Genomic DNA, 17,150 nt, shown 5'->3' with positions numbered 1-17,150 from the left:
CAAAAAGAGTAGCTGTAACATATAGCAGGCACTGAAGTTAACCACAGACCTAAACACCCACAGTCATTCACAGTCCGCAATATCATATTAAATGAAAACCATCAAGACTGTTTTTACTGACTGTCCAAGTGTCCCAGCGTCGGTCTCGCCGAGGATTCATTGTAACTGGAACAGGGATATATTTCTGTGGAACAAATGTTTCCAAGCTCCTAAAATAGACCACAGTTAAACTGTGTTCCACATCAAATGGGGTTTCTTTCCTGGTCATATGTCACACCAAGCTATGACTGGCCTGATACCGACCCGCTCACAGCCGTACGGTCTATTTCAAGAGAAGTCACATGGATGGCCCAAAGACCATTCTCAGACAGGAGCGAGGAGCCTGGAGAGAAGATGGTAAGCCACTGGAACCATGGGATGGCAGGCTCAAGTACAGCATATTCCACCTCATCAGGGTGCAATTAATGGGGAAATTCACTTAATTGGAGTATCTCCCAAGGAAAAGCTTTAAGTCCAACAATGCTTTATGGTAAAGACTGCCACTTAATAGTTAGCAATTCTTGTTTTCTGCTTATACTTTCAGGAGATTTTGTAGGGCTCAGGTCTCATGTACACTTGAAGCTTGTGCTGGTTTTGTATGTCTGAAGATAGATCAGCATTGTAGCCGCTGCCAGTTCCCAGCAATGACTCTGTTCCTCTGGTGTTAAGTCTGCACATTTACCATCAGTCCCCCAGCAGGGAGAGCTTCTTCCTGAGCCTGCAAGTCTCAGGGGCTCTGGTTAGCAGGATTTACCACGCAAAGGCAATGAAGGACTGTCACTGCAGAGCAGCAGGGCAATAGAAATGTCAAATAAAGAGCACTCCCCCCTAACCTGCTTTGCATCGTAAGTATTTGGTTTGCAAGGAGCGTCACCATTTCCTCCAGCCCATCCCAGGAATTCCAGATTTAGCACAACCCGTGTTTTGTGTGGCAGAAGCAGCCTATTTCTAAAACACAGGCTGAAACATACTTTAGAAGAGAGGGTTGCTGTCTTCCCTTCCACTGCTCCCAAAACATTTCATAAATTGGTAGGGCTTGAGAAAGGAGATGATGGAAAAAATACACTAGGAAAAATTTTCCACGTGTAGTGGGAGAAAATAAAAAATGAACAGAACAATATGGGTATGTCCTAACTCCTAAGTAAGGAGATCCAGGGCTTAACACAGAGTTGAGTAACTGTTGAAGGTGACTCCATTGTATTCATAATATATTCACTGCCCCACTGTTATCCAGTATGCCTTTGCTAGAATTTTTCTATTTTTCTACTTGTACTGTTTATTTCTTTCTAGTATTTCTTCCATACCTCATCAGAACTTCGGCCTTCAGCTAAAAACATTGCCTCCATCATATTTTCAAATACACATCAGGCCTTTGTCTTGAAAACCGTATTTTAACCTGTCCAGATGCAGGTTTCAGGAGAGGAAGGCAAGCGGGGGGAAGGAGACAGGAGGTGGTGAAAGCCCCGTAAGTCTTTCCCTGCTTCCCTTCGGCCAAGGGGTCTGGTGTGCCACATGGTGCGGAGCAGCCGTGCTGCTATAAAAGCCCCCAGCACCAGCCCTCCTTCATCCACACAGCGGTTGCATCCACCCTGAGGGCGGTCACCCCATGGTCAGGGCTGCAGGAGGATAGCAAGCAATATGCATTATGCATAAGTGTAATTTGTTCCCTGCCTAGAGGAAAGGAATTTGAAGCCTGGCTCTGCGCTAGTTAAAGCATATCCATATGGACAGATATAGGGATAGCACAGAACTTCCAAAACAACTCCTGAGTTTCTTAACCTGATTGTTACCCATGAAATCAGACTGCACAGAGAGCCATGAAGTTGTCACATTCATGAATATCATTAGCTATCACGTACCTGTCAGCTTTTTTCCCTTATTCTTGTAGTATATGATGAAGATGACAATGCCAATTAGTGCCGCAAAAAACAAGATGACAATCAACACGTATAAGATCCTGTTTGTTCCTGCAGGATGTAAAAAAGATAGTGCCATCAACATGCAGCTTGTACTCAGCAGTATGACAATCCTTGCTCATTTTACCTACTTTTCCACAGGACAGTGTTTGTTTTTTCCTTCCTATTTGATTTTCAGTTTCTATAATAAGGACAACAGCTCTAGCACTCATGCAGTTCTGTGACAAACAGCCTCACTGAAAGTACCCAGTACCGAGCCATCTCCATAAAAAACAGTGTCTTGGTGTCTGAGAGAGGTGCGATCCAGTCATGGTCCTCTGAAAGTCCCCTTGCAAGCTGCCAGCAGCCCATGGGCTGTGCCTGCTCTGCCTCAGGGGACGGGGGACATATCTCTCATGGAGGCTATAGACTTCAGCTGGAAAAATCTGTCCTTTATCTCAGGTTATGAAGGATCACTGGATGCCAGGCAAGCAGTCTCTCTGGTGCCATATCCACACCGGATACGGAAATGGGCAGCGAGCAAGAAGGGAGAGCTACGTTCAGCTGAGACTGTATCCATTGCTATAAAAGAAACATGGAGAGAAGCTCCTAGCCTTTATACAGATAATGCATGTATGAAAGTCAGCAGGCTGAAAAAATGAAAGAGCTGTAAATGTGACGGAGGCCACAGGTATAACAGCAATGCTGCTTGTTATGCAGTTTCAGTGGGAGGTGTAAAGCTCTGCTTAGTAGTGGACACGGGCTCTAGAGCCACCAGGCTTAAAGTAATCTTTAAAGGTGGGATTTTCCAAAAGCGCTGTCTTGGTCTACAGCTGCTCCCCCTAGAGTCACCCACAATGGGAATGGAGTTAAGCCAGCCAAAAACCCTAGTAAACACATCCCTCCTCCTCCCTGGTACTTTCTAACAGATAATTTGTATGAGGACACATACCGTCTTCCGATGGCGCAGGCATCTTCCGTTCTGCGCAAACTGCATCTGACTTGTCAGTCCCAGGCACTATTTCTGCCATTCCTAGAGCTGTACAGCTGAAAAAGAAAGACAAAGAAGCTAGGTTCTCAAAGAGGGACTTGTCATGGCTCCTACACTTAAGCAGAGTAGTACTTTCTGTTGTAACGTACAACATTTATCCTGCATTTCTCCACCCTTAAGAAGCTCAGATACCTTCTTTATTTTCAGTTGTGTTAGCTCAGCAGTTCTGTTATGCTCTCTCTCGCTCTCCCTCAAGGAGAATTTTCAAGCTCCAGCGTGAGAATGCCTTCATCCCTGCATAGCCAACAGAGATGCTCTGTGCACTCCACAGACAGCCTGAAACACCCCACTGAAAAATGCTTTCACCCAAGCTTCTCCCTGCCTTGTGGCTAGAGCGGTCCTCTTGCAAGATACAGGGACTTACTTGGTCCAGGATTTACACTCGTCGGTGGATGAAGCAACCTTTGAGAAGTAGCCTCTGGGACACGGTGTACACATTGTGTCCTTGTCTTGTTGCACTGTGTGTAGTAAAGGAAGAAAAACTTCATAGCTGAGTTTCCCTGAGTTCCTTTCAAGTAAGGGGAAGGTGACTATGCTCCCTACACTCCTGGCTCCACTCCCCTGCCCCTCCCCCAAAAGCTTCCCTGAAGAGAGAAGGAACTTAGATTACGTTAGAGCAACAATGACAGTCACATGTAAGCAGAAAAAAGTATGCTAGTCTCACCTGAGCACTTATCTACATGATCAAAATGAGAAATGACCAGGAGCCATTTGCAGTTATTGTAAATAACACACAGCTATTATATCCTTCCCCTTCCACTAACTTCCTCGTGTTGATGCTACGCCACAGACAGCAACACTAACTGGTATTGTCACTTCTATGAAACCACAGTAAACAAAATGTTGTATCAGGATTTGCTGGACTGGAGAAAAAACAGCACCACTGTGCTCCAGGCCCATGCAGCATTTCATCCTCCATTACTCTATTATGTGCTGCTTTTTGGGTTCCTCATGCTTGGCGCAGCCAATCCCAGTGTTCGTTACAACTCTGAACTTGACCATCTCTATTTTCCACCCATAAAACACCTGCATTTTGTTTTCGATCAGACTTAGGACTAAATTAAGTGTCTGTAATAAACTTTTGCATTACAAGTCATCTAAAACAAAGAATACTTGCACTACCTGAAAGGTGTTAATCACTTTTAATTTGCTTATAACATTATAAAATGGCAAAGCAAAGTCATTGGACAAAAACTGATTTCAAATCTGACCTCAGCAACAATCCCCAATGGACCACTTCTCTGAACACTGGAGCAATGCATGTCCTAGTGACTCGCAGTCAGACACCTCAGCAAACGTTAGAAATGCACTGAGCACCTTGCGACTATTGCTGTGTCCATGTGATATCTTGCAAAAGTCACTTGATCCGAGATACTATTTAAACTACAGAGGCAGAAGCCTTCAAAACGCCAATAGTCCAGGTGGGTTATATGCAGTAGTAATGATAAATCAGATATGCATCTTCTGTTGACAGTCATCTGAGAGTATCCTCTCTAACGTCACAACCCACATGATGCTGGCCTCACCCAGTAGGCCTGAGCTGGACACTTCACTTTGTACATCCCCTTTCTGTATCTTACCAGGATGCTTGATTCCGAATCCTGGAGCACATATGGTATTTCGCTGACAGCAGTCACAGTCTTCATTCCAGTGGTAGCCCATCGTACAAGCACACTGCCGCTGGAACGTGCTGTTCCCTGGGTTCACTTCTCTCAAAGCTTTCCCTAAAAGAGAAAGCAGATGGGAGTAAAAATCTCTGATAATAAGCCTCAAGTTTATGAACCTCCTGTTCTACCTATTTGCTTTGCTTGAATGCCAGATGCAAAACCATTCACGTTAGAGGAAATGTATCTTTCAAGAAGCATGGGAGACCCTTGATCAGCACGGGGCTCCTCACTGATTGCACTCCTGAGCAATATTTTCCCTTGTAGCTGCTGTAGAAAACAAACAGAGCTTTTGCAAGGGCGAAACAAACGTGTTAGGGGAAGTGAATCCACACCATGCTGGGCAACAGGACAACCTTTAAGATCCAGCTCACAGGAGTGAACGGCCCCAGTGAAGACAGTGATTATCAGCAGCATGGAGACTATGGTCGCGGTGCTCAGCACAGCACAGAATCTCTGCTGTCTGGGGACCTCCCTCTCTGCCAGGCTCTTCTGCAAGCCCAGCCTCCAGTGTCGGGTACCTGAACAAAACGACTTCCCTAGATCCACTTTCCCACCTTCGTGCTTCGCTAATTTGGATTGAAGGGTTCTTCAGTATGAATAGCTCACCTTGATCACATATTTTATGTAGTAAGCATTTATCTTCTTCATTCCAGACGTCCATATACTCATTTGGGCCACATGACTGGCACACGCTATCAGAAGTACTAGTGCATCTAGCAGACATATACTTTCCTGTGAATGACAGAAGGACAAGTAGGTCGTTTGCAAGTTGCACACCAGCTGTCTAAGGAGCTTAGGGACAGTAACAGCTTGGGCTAACACTGCTGTACTGCTGTGGACAATCATTTCTTCCTGCCACCTTTTCAGTTTCTCAGTCTGGCCGCCATTTAGTGTGGCCCTGAAACATCTGTGAAGCTTATGGCCTGGGAGCAGTGCTATCTACGCGCACAAGAATCAAGCTGCTTTCTGTCTCCCGCAGTGGTTCAGTGCTATCCCAACAAAATAGCTGCTATGGCTTTTGCTGAGGTCAGCAGGACCACTCCTGCACTACAAGGCTCTCGTAAGCCTGAAATCATGCACCTGCGAGGGTATGTGCCAATGGATTAGCAGAGTCACAAGAGCAAGCTGCCTTACTGACCCACAGAGCTGTTTCTAATGAGCTTTTCAGTTATGAAGCTGGTACAGCCCAGTGCTCACATACCTGGCTCACACTTTGTGCAGCACCGTCCAGAGTATTCATAGTGTTGTTCGCTTTCACACGGCGGAGTGATTTGTAGTGACAACTGGAGAGGAAAAGGAGGGAGAGGACATGAGAACCAACATACATGGAGAGCTTCAGACCTATCTAGTCACAGTGCTGGCAGAGAGGAGGAAAACATTTCTTCTGTATAGCATTTTGGATAGCTAAGCAGTAAAAATTACTCAACATTTATGACTTCAAAGGTGCTTTGTAGACACGCTAAGAATACGTACTTGATGCTGTACACACAAGGACTTGTAATACAGCCAGGTGATAAATAAATAACACAATCCTGCAATTTGTCATGAACTTTCGGCCTGCTATATAACCTTTTCTTACAGTACTCTATTATTTGAAATCTATGACTTTAAAACAATTGTAAAGAAAAAAAATTGGCATAGAGATACTTCTGTAGTCTTTTCCACAGACATGACCTCAGACCAAGACCTGGGCAACTGACAGTTTTAATGTATAGCATTAAGCAAACAAGTAAGGTGAACGATTTATACTCCTGAAAAAGAAGAAGTTCCCAGCTTCCCACTGGGAGACACAATACTCCTGGCTAGCCCCAGAAAATATCGGACTTCAATTTTGCAGCTTTTTATGGCTCCCACTGTGTCCCGCAGAGATGGTCTCATGGAACTGAGGCAGCCATCCAGAGAGGTGATACAATTAAGCCAACAGCTTTTTGCTTCTCAAAAAACAAAACCAACACAAACCACCCTCCCAAACCACCTGAAACTGTTACATGAGAGGGCGTCTGCAAAGCAGGTAGCAGTGTTGCCTCTAGCTCTTATGGGCCTTTGCATCCCCTCCCTGTTCTCAGCTGCCTGTACACACAGTGGTCCTACTCGCAGCCCAGCACACGTGGCTCCATCGGACGGTCTTCAGGGCATGGCTTGTGCTGGGGATCCTGGCCAGCCAAGCACCATGCCCAGCCCGTCGCTGACCCTGCTCTGGCTGCCCGGGAGTCTGCTGGCAGCGGTCCTCCAGGCAAACTCAACACCTTACAACCAGTTGTTGATCTTGCAATAGATAAGATGATTCAAAATCTGGCCCGTAGCAAGGAATCCATTATTGGATACAGTTGTTAAAATCTCATTTACTTGGAGAAAGCTAAATAAAGCTCCTGCTGCTGGTTAAAGGGAGCTTTTGTCATCTAATAGCATATGACAGCCCTGTGCCTACTGATACTGGTTTCCATTCCTTCACTTCGCGTTCTCCCCTTGTTTCCTCCAAGTCTTTACTTCTCCTCTTTCATTCTTTTCTAGTTTCAGCAATAGCAATCTCTTCAAACAGAAAATATTTTTTCCTAAGCACCTTGTCCTCTTCTAATGCTGGGAAGGGTCTTGTAACTTAAAGATAACCAAAAATGTTGAAATTTTTCTTTAAAACACCACCTTTTGGCTTGGAGTTGGAGCCATGGGTTGGTGCATAACTTGGGTTTATCAAAACTGCACTAGCTGTGTCTGGAACAGAGTGAGTACCACAAGTCAGGTACTTTTTGGTTATAAATACCTTATAGCCATTTTTTAATGATGACAACAATCCCAGATCAAATTAGGAGTCCAGTCTTGCAAGAAATCTTCTGTTGTCTCATTGTTTCCTTGTCTCTTTCTTTGCATTCATTAGCAGTTCCTTTCTCATTATTAGGTTATACGTTTTTTGGAACAAAGATTGTGTTTTGCCTTGGTGCAGCACCTTCCAGGAGGGGCACAGGATAACAATCAGTGTTGGCAAGGCGAGAGGCAATCTAGGAAAGGGGAAGCCGGGCCAGCCTGGCAGCTGAACAGTGATACCGCTCTGTGTCCCAAGGGAAATGCTGAAAACGCTCCTGTAATAGAAGGAGCTCGTTTTCTGTAATGCACTTCAGGCGGTGTCTGCTAAAACACTAAGCTGGCCAGCACGGGGGTGAGGCGACACTGCAGGACTGAGCAGCAGAGAGAAGGTCTTGAGCAACTCATTCCTATTCCCAGCCATCCGAAAAGGCAATAAAAGTGATGAGACCAATGACAGGTCCAGTCACTCGCTTTTTGTAACAGAATGTCCTCTTCTTCCTCGTTTGCCCCAGTTTGATGGTTCCTCTTTAGAAGAAAAGACTAAAAAATTACTGAAGTGTCAAACAAGGGCAAAGTCATCCTTTTTAAGGAAGGATATGCAAATCCGCTAAAGAGCATTCAGCTAAAGGGTCTGGAATAATTTCTGAGAATCACAACTCAGCCTGAGGGGAAGCAGCACTCCCCTGGCGCCGAGGCTAGGGGAGCAGGCTAATTGCTCAGCTACCTTTTGGAAGTCGTTTCATACCTCCCTGCTTTACCGTATAAAGAGAGCTATTGTTACGGTATACCCGCAGCTGCAGCTGCATAAATCTACACTCTATGTCAATAAGTAGTCTCTTCTGTGACTGTGTCCTTCCCCTTTTCACACAAGCCAACACATTCACAGAGCTGCAATACTCCCTCCTTTGATTTATGCTCAACGACATAAAGTCAAGGCTCTCGGTGTCCATGTGCTAACCCCCACGTGAACCCAGCCTCCTCGCGAAGGTGAGGAATTTTGGCCTGGTATGGACCGGCTGGACCTGCCGAGCATGAAAGGTGGGGGGAGAGAGGACAGGAAAGGAAACAAAAGCAACCTGGGGTTTTCTTAGGGTGGGAGCCAATCCAGTGAACTTGGGCCCTTTTGCTAACACAGCCCCATTGAAGTCAAGCTACCCCTTGTTTAACCCCCTGCCAGGGGAACGTGCTGTGTCTCATCGTCAAACTGTACGTCAGCTTCCCTTGGGGGCTGAGAAGTACTCATGCTGCTGGCAGCACAACGACCTGACGCTTCGCCATCACCAGCACATTCCCACCACAGTGTCCTTCTGAGACAGGGAAGTGCAATTCATTTCGCAGATGAGGAACTCGCACCCGGAGGCCGGCTGGCTTTACGGAGGTGACAGGAAACCAGACCGAGTCTCCCAAGTCTCAAGTTCGCCCCATAACCCCTGGAACATCCTTCCTCTCATCGGGCACTGGCCTGTGGGTCAGTGATCTAGATATCGCTGAGCTCTTATCTAGAGAGAGAAGGGGCCTCAATGAATGTGAAGGTGTCAACCTCCCCTGAAGTGATTAAATAAGACAAAAAACAGCCTAGTCATTCCTTTAATGATCTCACTATTGGTGAAGCTGTTCATTAAATACCACCACCAAGTGCAAATGAGTGCTTCAAAGAGCTCTAGGTATCCTGTGTAAATTTAATTTGTCACTTAGAAAGTGTGTGAAGCACACAAGTTTACACCAGTTCCTAAAAAAACAGTCAGCTTTCCCGCTTGATTAACATTACCTCAGAACAAGTATATATGACAGGGGAAGAATCCAGGGGAAAAAAGACAAACCTCCTCTGGGCTTGGTGGATGCGGTTCGGTAAGGCATGCCAACACCTGCTTACCTTTAAGCACATGAATAGCACCATTGACTTCTTTGGAAAAACAGGCATGCTCATGTCAAGGTTTGCAGGAGGATTGTGTTTTGGTGTCGAGCTGCAGGCCGCCTTTTCAGCTTCTTTTTTTTTTTCCTCCTCCATTTGTTGAAAAGGACGCTGAGCAAGAGCGTGCTTGTAGGGTCGGAGAGCTTCGATGACTCAGAGCTACAAAGCACCAGTGTGTTACTCAGACCTTGAAAAAACACACACACAGGTGCTTCTGAAGGGGGAACCAGCAGCATTCAGATTCCTGTCCTCAGGCTTAAGGAAATATTTATTCTTGGTGCCGTTGAGCAATCGGATGGCAGCAGACGCTGTGTGTCATGGATGCTAAAATTACTTTTTCGCTCAGATGAATGTTCAGACAGACATTTCAGAGAAGATAGAGTTGCATGGGCCTCTTTCCTTTAAAAGAAAAAATCTGGAAGAACAAGCTCGGGGGTTTCCGCAATCTTTTTCCCATGTCACTTCTGAGCAAGAACCTGAGGCCTCAATGGGGATTGCTCATTAGCGATAATCTTAGTTTTGCAAAAATTGAAACGTAAAGGGTCACATCACGGGGTAACTGCCTTAAGATGACACCTTCTTGCTCAGTGTAGTTGTTTCTGGAGAGTATTCAAGTCATCTGTCATCATTTCACTAAGCAAAGCACATTTTTTTCTCCATTTAGTATTACAGACACAAAGCACCTATGGGAGAGCCAACTATAGTGTGTCCTGCCTTGCACCACCACTTGTTCTTTACACTTTGGAGCCAGAGTTTATTCAAACCACTTGCTTTTGAGGTCCTTAGCCTTACCTGCTGTAGAACTATAATATTTCTGTGGATTTGGGGCTTTATTTGCCTTCGTCAAGAGGACTGAGCTTTGACCAACATTTCCTGATCTGAAGTAGCCCCTGCAAGCACAGCACCCTGGTATCCAGCTAGCATGGCCTCTGCAGTCATCTGCTGCTCTTTCTCCTTCAAATGTGAGCCACTCCCTCTCCTCTCACAGGTATCAACTGTGTGCCCACAGCCCTCCAGCTTCCTACCTGATTTGGGTCAGCAGTATCGCTAAGCAAAAAACAGATTTCTTCAGCTCGTTGCCAGTTTCAGAGGCTTGCCTAGAAACTTACTTAAGAATAAAAATAGAACCTGGCTCTCGATGGGCACTGCTCTGTGGCCGGTACTCCCAGGCACTCTATTGAGGCACATAATAGTAACGCACACAATGAACGAGTCTGCAAATTTCTACAACTGTGAGTTTATAAAGGGCAAGAGGAGTCTTATGTTAAAAACTTAATCATAATCACATGGATGCTGAATGCAACAGTTCCTTCATAGACAGTCCTCACTGCCGATAAAAATTCAATCAAAGCAGCACACAAGTCACAGCTGTGCAATTCCAGTTATTTGCTTGCAGGTCTGTAATTTATCATGAAAATCTTAGATTGTGAATGAAATGCTTTTGGTGATGTCAACTTTCCAGTGACCAGTAAACCACATCACAGAACTACCACCACGTGGTAAAATATAGCCGGGAAATGGCAACAGCTAAAAACTAAATATTATTTCACTCTTAAAAATAGGTCCTTGAAACCCTGCTAGAGCCTGAATACCTGAAGAGGCCAGAAAGAACATGAGAGATAAAACTGATGATAAAGAGATTAAGAGAAAACCCTAACTGGCACCCAGGAAGCAGGCAAACGGCAGTAAAAGCCCCATCCTGACTATTCCCCTTGCCCCTCTGTTTTAGCATGCAGCAAAACCCAAACACCTGAGCAACCGGTGCTGCTCCGCCAACGGGAAGGACCATTCATCAATCTCAAACCCACCAGAGTTATTTCTAGCTGGCAGACTACGTGAAGGAGAAGTGCCGCACTGACCATTCTTGCAGCGGGGCGGTGGGGGTAAGGCAGACAGGAACCTCAGGTATATCAGATGGGAGATGACAGAGGTGATAGATGGCAGGGCTCAAACAGCTACTGACCGAACATCTGAATCAGCCGGCTTTCTTCTGCGGACTGAAAACTCGCCATCACGTGCACAGCATTCGTCATTCAGTGGCAAGGTCATTGCCATACAACAACTGAAAGGGTACACCTAACATTTTCATCGACTGGGCGGTCGGTAGCGTCTGTCTGCATGTTGCCTGCTTGGTCTGCAATTTGGTGCAAAACGTAATGCTTTAACCTATGTATCATCACTGCCACAGTAATTCAAAGACTAATAACTACTAGGTGGAATATTTTAAAGATGAATCATAGAATGGTTTGAGTTGGAAGGGACCTTAAAGATCATCTAGTTCCAACGCCCCTGCCATGGGCAGGGACACCTTCCACCAGACCAGGTTGCTCAAAGCCTCATCCAACCTGGCCTTGAACACTTCCAGGGACGGGGCATCCACAGCTCTGGGCAACCTGTTCCAGTGCCTCACCACCCTCATAGTGAAGAATTTCTTCCTTATATCTAATCTAAATCTACTCTCTTTCAGTTTAAAGCCATTACCCCTTGTCCTATCACTACCAGAGAGTAGAAACCCAAAAGCCAACCAAACCAAAATATTTAACAAAAAGGCTTGACAGCAAGGCAACAGTTCATAACAAGGAGAAATAAAAACTGAAGAATAATGACATTACCAAAGCTAATGCCTAGATGTACTTGTGAAAAGGCCTGCAAAGGTAAATCTTTTCTAGATTAAACAGGTGCAATAGTACCGCTCCATAGGAAAGCTTAGCAGTCTCACCGCTCCAGGTACAGTATCAATGACTTGCCATGCGTAACTCTACACCCATTTATTAATTAAAATACTACTAATAATAAAAAAGGCACTAAAGACACAATCATTTATGGGGAGCATGCTCCTCTTCCATTTTAGTTCAGCAGATTATTTTTAGATGCTTCCCCAACTGAAGTTGAGTCTTAATGAAGAAGTGACCAGCAGAGATTTCTTGGCTGGGCTCTTTCTGGACTCCAGATTAGGAGTTCAATGGGGACTTTCTATCCTCAAAAATCTGTATGTTTATGTACCCTTTCCTTCCATCACGCCCCCAGAGTGGAGCATAACGTATTAATCTCATGGTGTGAGGCGAGTGCCTGAAATCCTAGCTGTGCTGCCAGGGAGAACGAGAAAGCTTGTAGAGAAGAGAGGTGACTCTCTGCTTTGGTTTCCTTCTCCTGGATTTTAGCATCCCACATGGAACAAATGCTGAATATTCTGCAGGCAGAAATATGAGGGGTAGTTGCAGGGCTGTAGCCCTTACTTTGGACAATGGCTGTATAGAGGGGATGCATGTAACACCCACAGACCGTTCTGCCTTGGTGTGAGTTACATTAAGAATTGCATGATCAGATCTGCACCTTCTCCATCATGAAGGAATTGCTGCCTTTATTAAAGGTCTGAGGACTGGGCTGAGAATTGGTTCGTGTACTCTTTAGGTGTCACCACAAGGAATCAGCTCTGCCAGGGACCATGAGCCAGTCAAGTCAGTGGAAATATTCCTCCCTGATTTGAATGGGCTTGGGCTTGTTTCCATAAGCAGCCTGTTTTACTACATGTGTTATTGCAGGGAAGAATTTTTTTTCCTGTGACAGCAGATTCAAGGAATCATCTCATCGTTCTTGCTACTAAACAATGAAAAGTTACTGAAGAACATGATGCTCCTAAGGCAAAACTATTCACTGTGGCAAAATAACATGCTCAAAATAGATTCCCCTGCGTGCTACATAAGCAATTTTTAGGACTTCATATGAACCTAGTAGCACATTTTTCCCTATCTGTATTCCAGATTGATGGGTTGCCTAACAAAACTTCACAGTATTTTTTTTTCCATAGAAGATTTTTTTCTTTTCCCTCCACTTTGACCACTGACTAAATATATTCTGCACCCATCTGCAGTCACAAATGTTGTTCTTTGTCATTCTTGAACAGATCCTATATAGTTTTTTTTTCTGTTAGAGTAGCCACAAAGTGGTGAGGGTGAATGACCTCATTTTTTTTTTTTTTCTCCTCCTTGGCTAATTGGCTCTTGCAGGGTGGATTAAACTGGCCAGCTTGGCTCTTTTACCGAACACAGCCTTTCCTGGTCTCTTTTATTGAGATTTTAAAAGGGCAGCAGCCAGCGGGTTCTGCAGAGCTGAGAGGCAGCTCCGGGTCTCAGCTCTCTGCCTGCCCGCTGCGCTGCCATCCTCCACCGCAGCCCCTGCCCCAGCCTCTCCATCACGGACATCACGGGGAAGAGGCAAGGACCACATTTGGCCAAGTGGCGTGGGGAATGTGCCTCCACTGTGGGGACACTGGTGGGGTCATGGGTAGAAGAGGACCTGGAGAATAAGGGTGAGGGTTGGGTGCTGCAGCCTGCATGATGGCAGCTGGCTAGGGGGCCACACTTGCTCCCTTCCCGGGCCCACACGGGCAGACCTCCCCATGACTTCAGTGGGGAATGAACGGGGCTCTATCCTGTGGTGATTAATGACTCTTTGGCTTTGTTTGCAGCCACGACATCCTAAGCGCTGTATAAACACCGAAGAAAGCCAAGCCCTCGGCACAGAACTCACACCCTGAAAAGGCAAACAAAAGAGGTAACCAAAGGAAGCACTGCAAAAAGCAGCCGAGGTGGCTGCATAGGTATAAGACAAAAACCAGGATGTCCTGGAGCACCAGGCGTAAGTCAGCATTGCTCCTCTGGATTGCACACTGCGGTGACACACAAACAAACAAACAAATCAAGAAACTTGCATTATTGCAGAGCTGAAGCATCACACCAAACCCTGCCACGGAGCAGACACAACAGCAGACTGCCCTGGGTGCCAGCGCAGCCTGCAGAGCAGGACTCTCCTGCAGCCCACCCTGCGACTTTCAGCCATTGCTGCTCGTGGAAGTCCAACAACAGTCTTTCTTCTACTACATGAACTAACTTTGGACCATTTTCAAAGAAAAGTCAGTCATAAAAAGGGGCAAGTTCTTGCAGGCAGGGTATTGCGTTGTACAGACTGAGGCCTACCCAAGTCCATAGTGCAACCTGGTTAAACAGCACTTAATTTTTATATTGCATTTATAACACACAAATATTTGCCTTTGCATTTTCCGTCAGTAATAATGAACCATTCTTAGAGCAGCTGCTTCTCCACGCAGGCAACACCAACCAATGCGCACTTAAACCAGAGGGTGAGCAGCTGCAGCAGAAGCCAGCACTGCCTGGCAAGTTGAGTTTCCATTGAAAGGAAGAGGGCAGCCTGTGCAAGAAGCATGGTTGCAGCTGAGGATGTGATGAACCAGCCATCTCCATTTCCCTCTTCTCCCCACTGCCTGCCTCCAGTAAGCTAAACCAGCATCTGAAACAACTACCCCCTCCAAGCGTCCAGCAGCCTTCGCATTGCAGAGCTGCCCCTTGCAGCACGGGGCGTGGGATGGAAGGAGGTCTGGACCCTGCGGTCACAGCACGTGGTGGCAGGAACCCTCCTAGCTCTGGTCACCGCAAACACCTCCTGGAGACCCGGTCATACAGAGAGGAAGTTGGCAGGGAGGAGCAGGAGGAGGAGAGCCTTGCAAAGTGGGGTTACTTTTTTTGTTGCGTCTACGCATGTACCTAGTACAGCAGGGTCTTCTAACACTTGAAGTCCAAGGGACAGACGGATAAACATAGCAAAGTGACTCAAATATGATTCCTCTAAATACCGTTAAGGTATAAATGCCAAAGGGCACCACTTTGAGGTTTTCGTGATTTTTCTACGCTGTAGTTATGCACGCATCCCTTTTACCGTCTGCACTGGTTCTTGCAGAGCGGTCAAATTACATCCCACTTTTCTGAGCTTGAGGGTGCTTGTGATGACAGTAACAGGCAACAGAAATGGATCCTTACGGCCACAGTTAATCTCTCTGCTTGACCCGTCTTTTTTTTTTTTTCCTTCCGGCACAGTATGAAGAAAGCCCTGCCGCTGCAAGGGTCAGTACCCTCGAGATGGCTGATAAGCTTTGAATTCTACTGACTTGTGAAATGTGGTGGTTTGTTTTGGTCCCATTTGTGGGAAAGAAGAAATTACATCAGGAAGATGATGCTTAACATGAAAAGAGAAGCAGCAGAGGTTTCTTAAATTGGATTGGTTCAGTTTTATATGCATTATATTTCTTTTATATGAGGTGCTGTAAGATTTTTCACATGTTCTGGGGGAAACTGCAAAGCAATGAAAAACTTCCCAGTTTCCCTTGCAGGAACCATTCCTGCAAGGGCACTTTGACAAGTGAACTAATTGAATTACAGTAACTTTGAAACCCATGCTGTTAACAACAGAATAAATCCAGGAGTTCAGATTAGATATTGTAGAAGTTTTGCTCTGTTGAGTGATTCTTTTGGCCCTGATCAGACCAGGGATACTGGACCAGGAGAGCTCATGATATAACACAGCAAGGACAATTTTATGCTCTTTTTTTCCCCTCTCATCATAAAAACTGTGTATTTTAGGAAGTTAAAAGATAATCTATATTTTGGCCAAAAATTTTCTATATTACAAAGAATTCCAGATGCTTGCAGTGAGCAAACTTTCCCTGTAAAGTAAATATTACGGAGTAGTGGAAGAACCCATCCCATTTCCACACAAGGGAAGAAGAGTCCTTGGCGTTAAACCAGGCAACTGGTTTACTGCATATTTGCAAATGTACATTCTCACAGGCTTCAACTCCCACCTTATAGAAACATTTATGCTCTTCACCGGTGTTAAGCAAGGAAAGGGGCGTGACTATTCTGTACAAAGAAGCTGAGCAGATCATGCCTCAGAAAGCAAAATACCGTGTCCTTTGACAGGCGCCCAAGACGAATCACTTGGAAAGATCATCTTGTGGCTGAAGCACAAGACAAGGAGGGCTGAGCTCTGCTCCCAGTGGTTCTGCTCCACGCTCGGTGTGTGACCTAGAGCAAGTCACGAATTCTCTGTTCCTGTTTCCTCTTTGGTGAAAATGATGACAATGAACATGTCATTCTCAGCAGAATTATGAGTACGCATTAACTTGCATTTTCAAGTGTTTCTCATTCTTCACTGGAAATACATTGCAGATGTCACTGCCCTACCACTAGCCCACCGTATTATCGACTCTAAACTAACACAAGTGCATCAGACAAACTTCAGCCCTACCACACTTATTCTCACAATTTGTTCCATCAGAAAACAGCACTCTTATAAGAAACCACCGTTCAGTCAAGCAAAGGAGAACCTGAAAGGCTGGCTGGGAGCAGCATCTCTCCAGGCTTGCCTTGCTTTCACATTCCTGACTTGCAGGTCCTGCTCACGGTTGCAGAGGGGATATTAGATTAACTGGCTCTTTGACACAGTATGGCTTTTCCTATGTAAGCTTACACTACAACTTTCCTGGAACCCCCTAGTATTTTGTACTGCTACTTGTCCAAGGCATTGGCTATGGAAAGTTGCACCCTGTGCAACCACTTACAGACTCAGAATTAAGCACATGTTGAATGCAGTGGAAAGACTTTACACATCAGCCCCAAATAAATACAAGTTCCCTGTTTTGCATCCTCTGAAAGGCTATGAATTGAGAGGTGAGAAATAATGAGGAGCTCCTCCTGGCTCCTACATCAAGCTACACAAAACATGCTGGGAGCTATAGCATGGAAATCTGAATTTCCAAGGTTTGGTCAAGAGTTGAACAGGTTCCAGGCAACAAGGAGATTCCAAAGGGAACAATTGCCCAAACACAAATGGCTCCAGAAGGAAGCAAATATGTCATGGTACCTGGAGCAAAGGTACGAAGAACACTGAGGTCTGCTCATCATGCTGCATTGATCACAGTCCTGAACACCTCA

The 17,150-nt window shown here is 45.5% G+C and overlaps 1 protein-coding gene across 1 annotated transcript in view; it reads right to left on the bottom strand.

The window, feature by feature from the left end:
• TNFRSF11A (tumor necrosis factor receptor superfamily, member 11a, NFKB activator) overlaps window positions 1–17,150 on the bottom strand; it is a 39,127-nt gene that overhangs the window by 16,645 nt on the left and 5,332 nt on the right. The window contains exons 3-8 of the mRNA XM_009326696.1: window positions 5,854–5,935; window positions 5,259–5,384; window positions 4,566–4,709; window positions 3,350–3,443; window positions 2,887–2,981; window positions 1,899–2,006 (exon numbers count right to left, since the gene is read on the bottom strand). Of these exons, the coding sequence (XP_009324971.1) occupies window positions 1,899–2,006; window positions 2,887–2,981; window positions 3,350–3,443; window positions 4,566–4,709; window positions 5,259–5,384; window positions 5,854–5,935 (649 nt within the window). The remainder of the gene's footprint in view (window positions 1–1,898; window positions 2,007–2,886; window positions 2,982–3,349; window positions 3,444–4,565; window positions 4,710–5,258; window positions 5,385–5,853; window positions 5,936–17,150) is intronic.

This window comes from Pygoscelis adeliae, unplaced genomic scaffold, assembly GCF_000699105.1.
Source record: "Pygoscelis adeliae isolate BGI_AS28 unplaced genomic scaffold, ASM69910v1 Scaffold6, whole genome shotgun sequence".
Lineage (NCBI taxonomy): Eukaryota > Metazoa > Chordata > Aves > Sphenisciformes > Spheniscidae > Pygoscelis > Pygoscelis adeliae.
The sequence above is the reverse complement of the archived record's forward strand: the minus strand, read 5'-3'. Positions and strand labels throughout refer to the sequence as shown.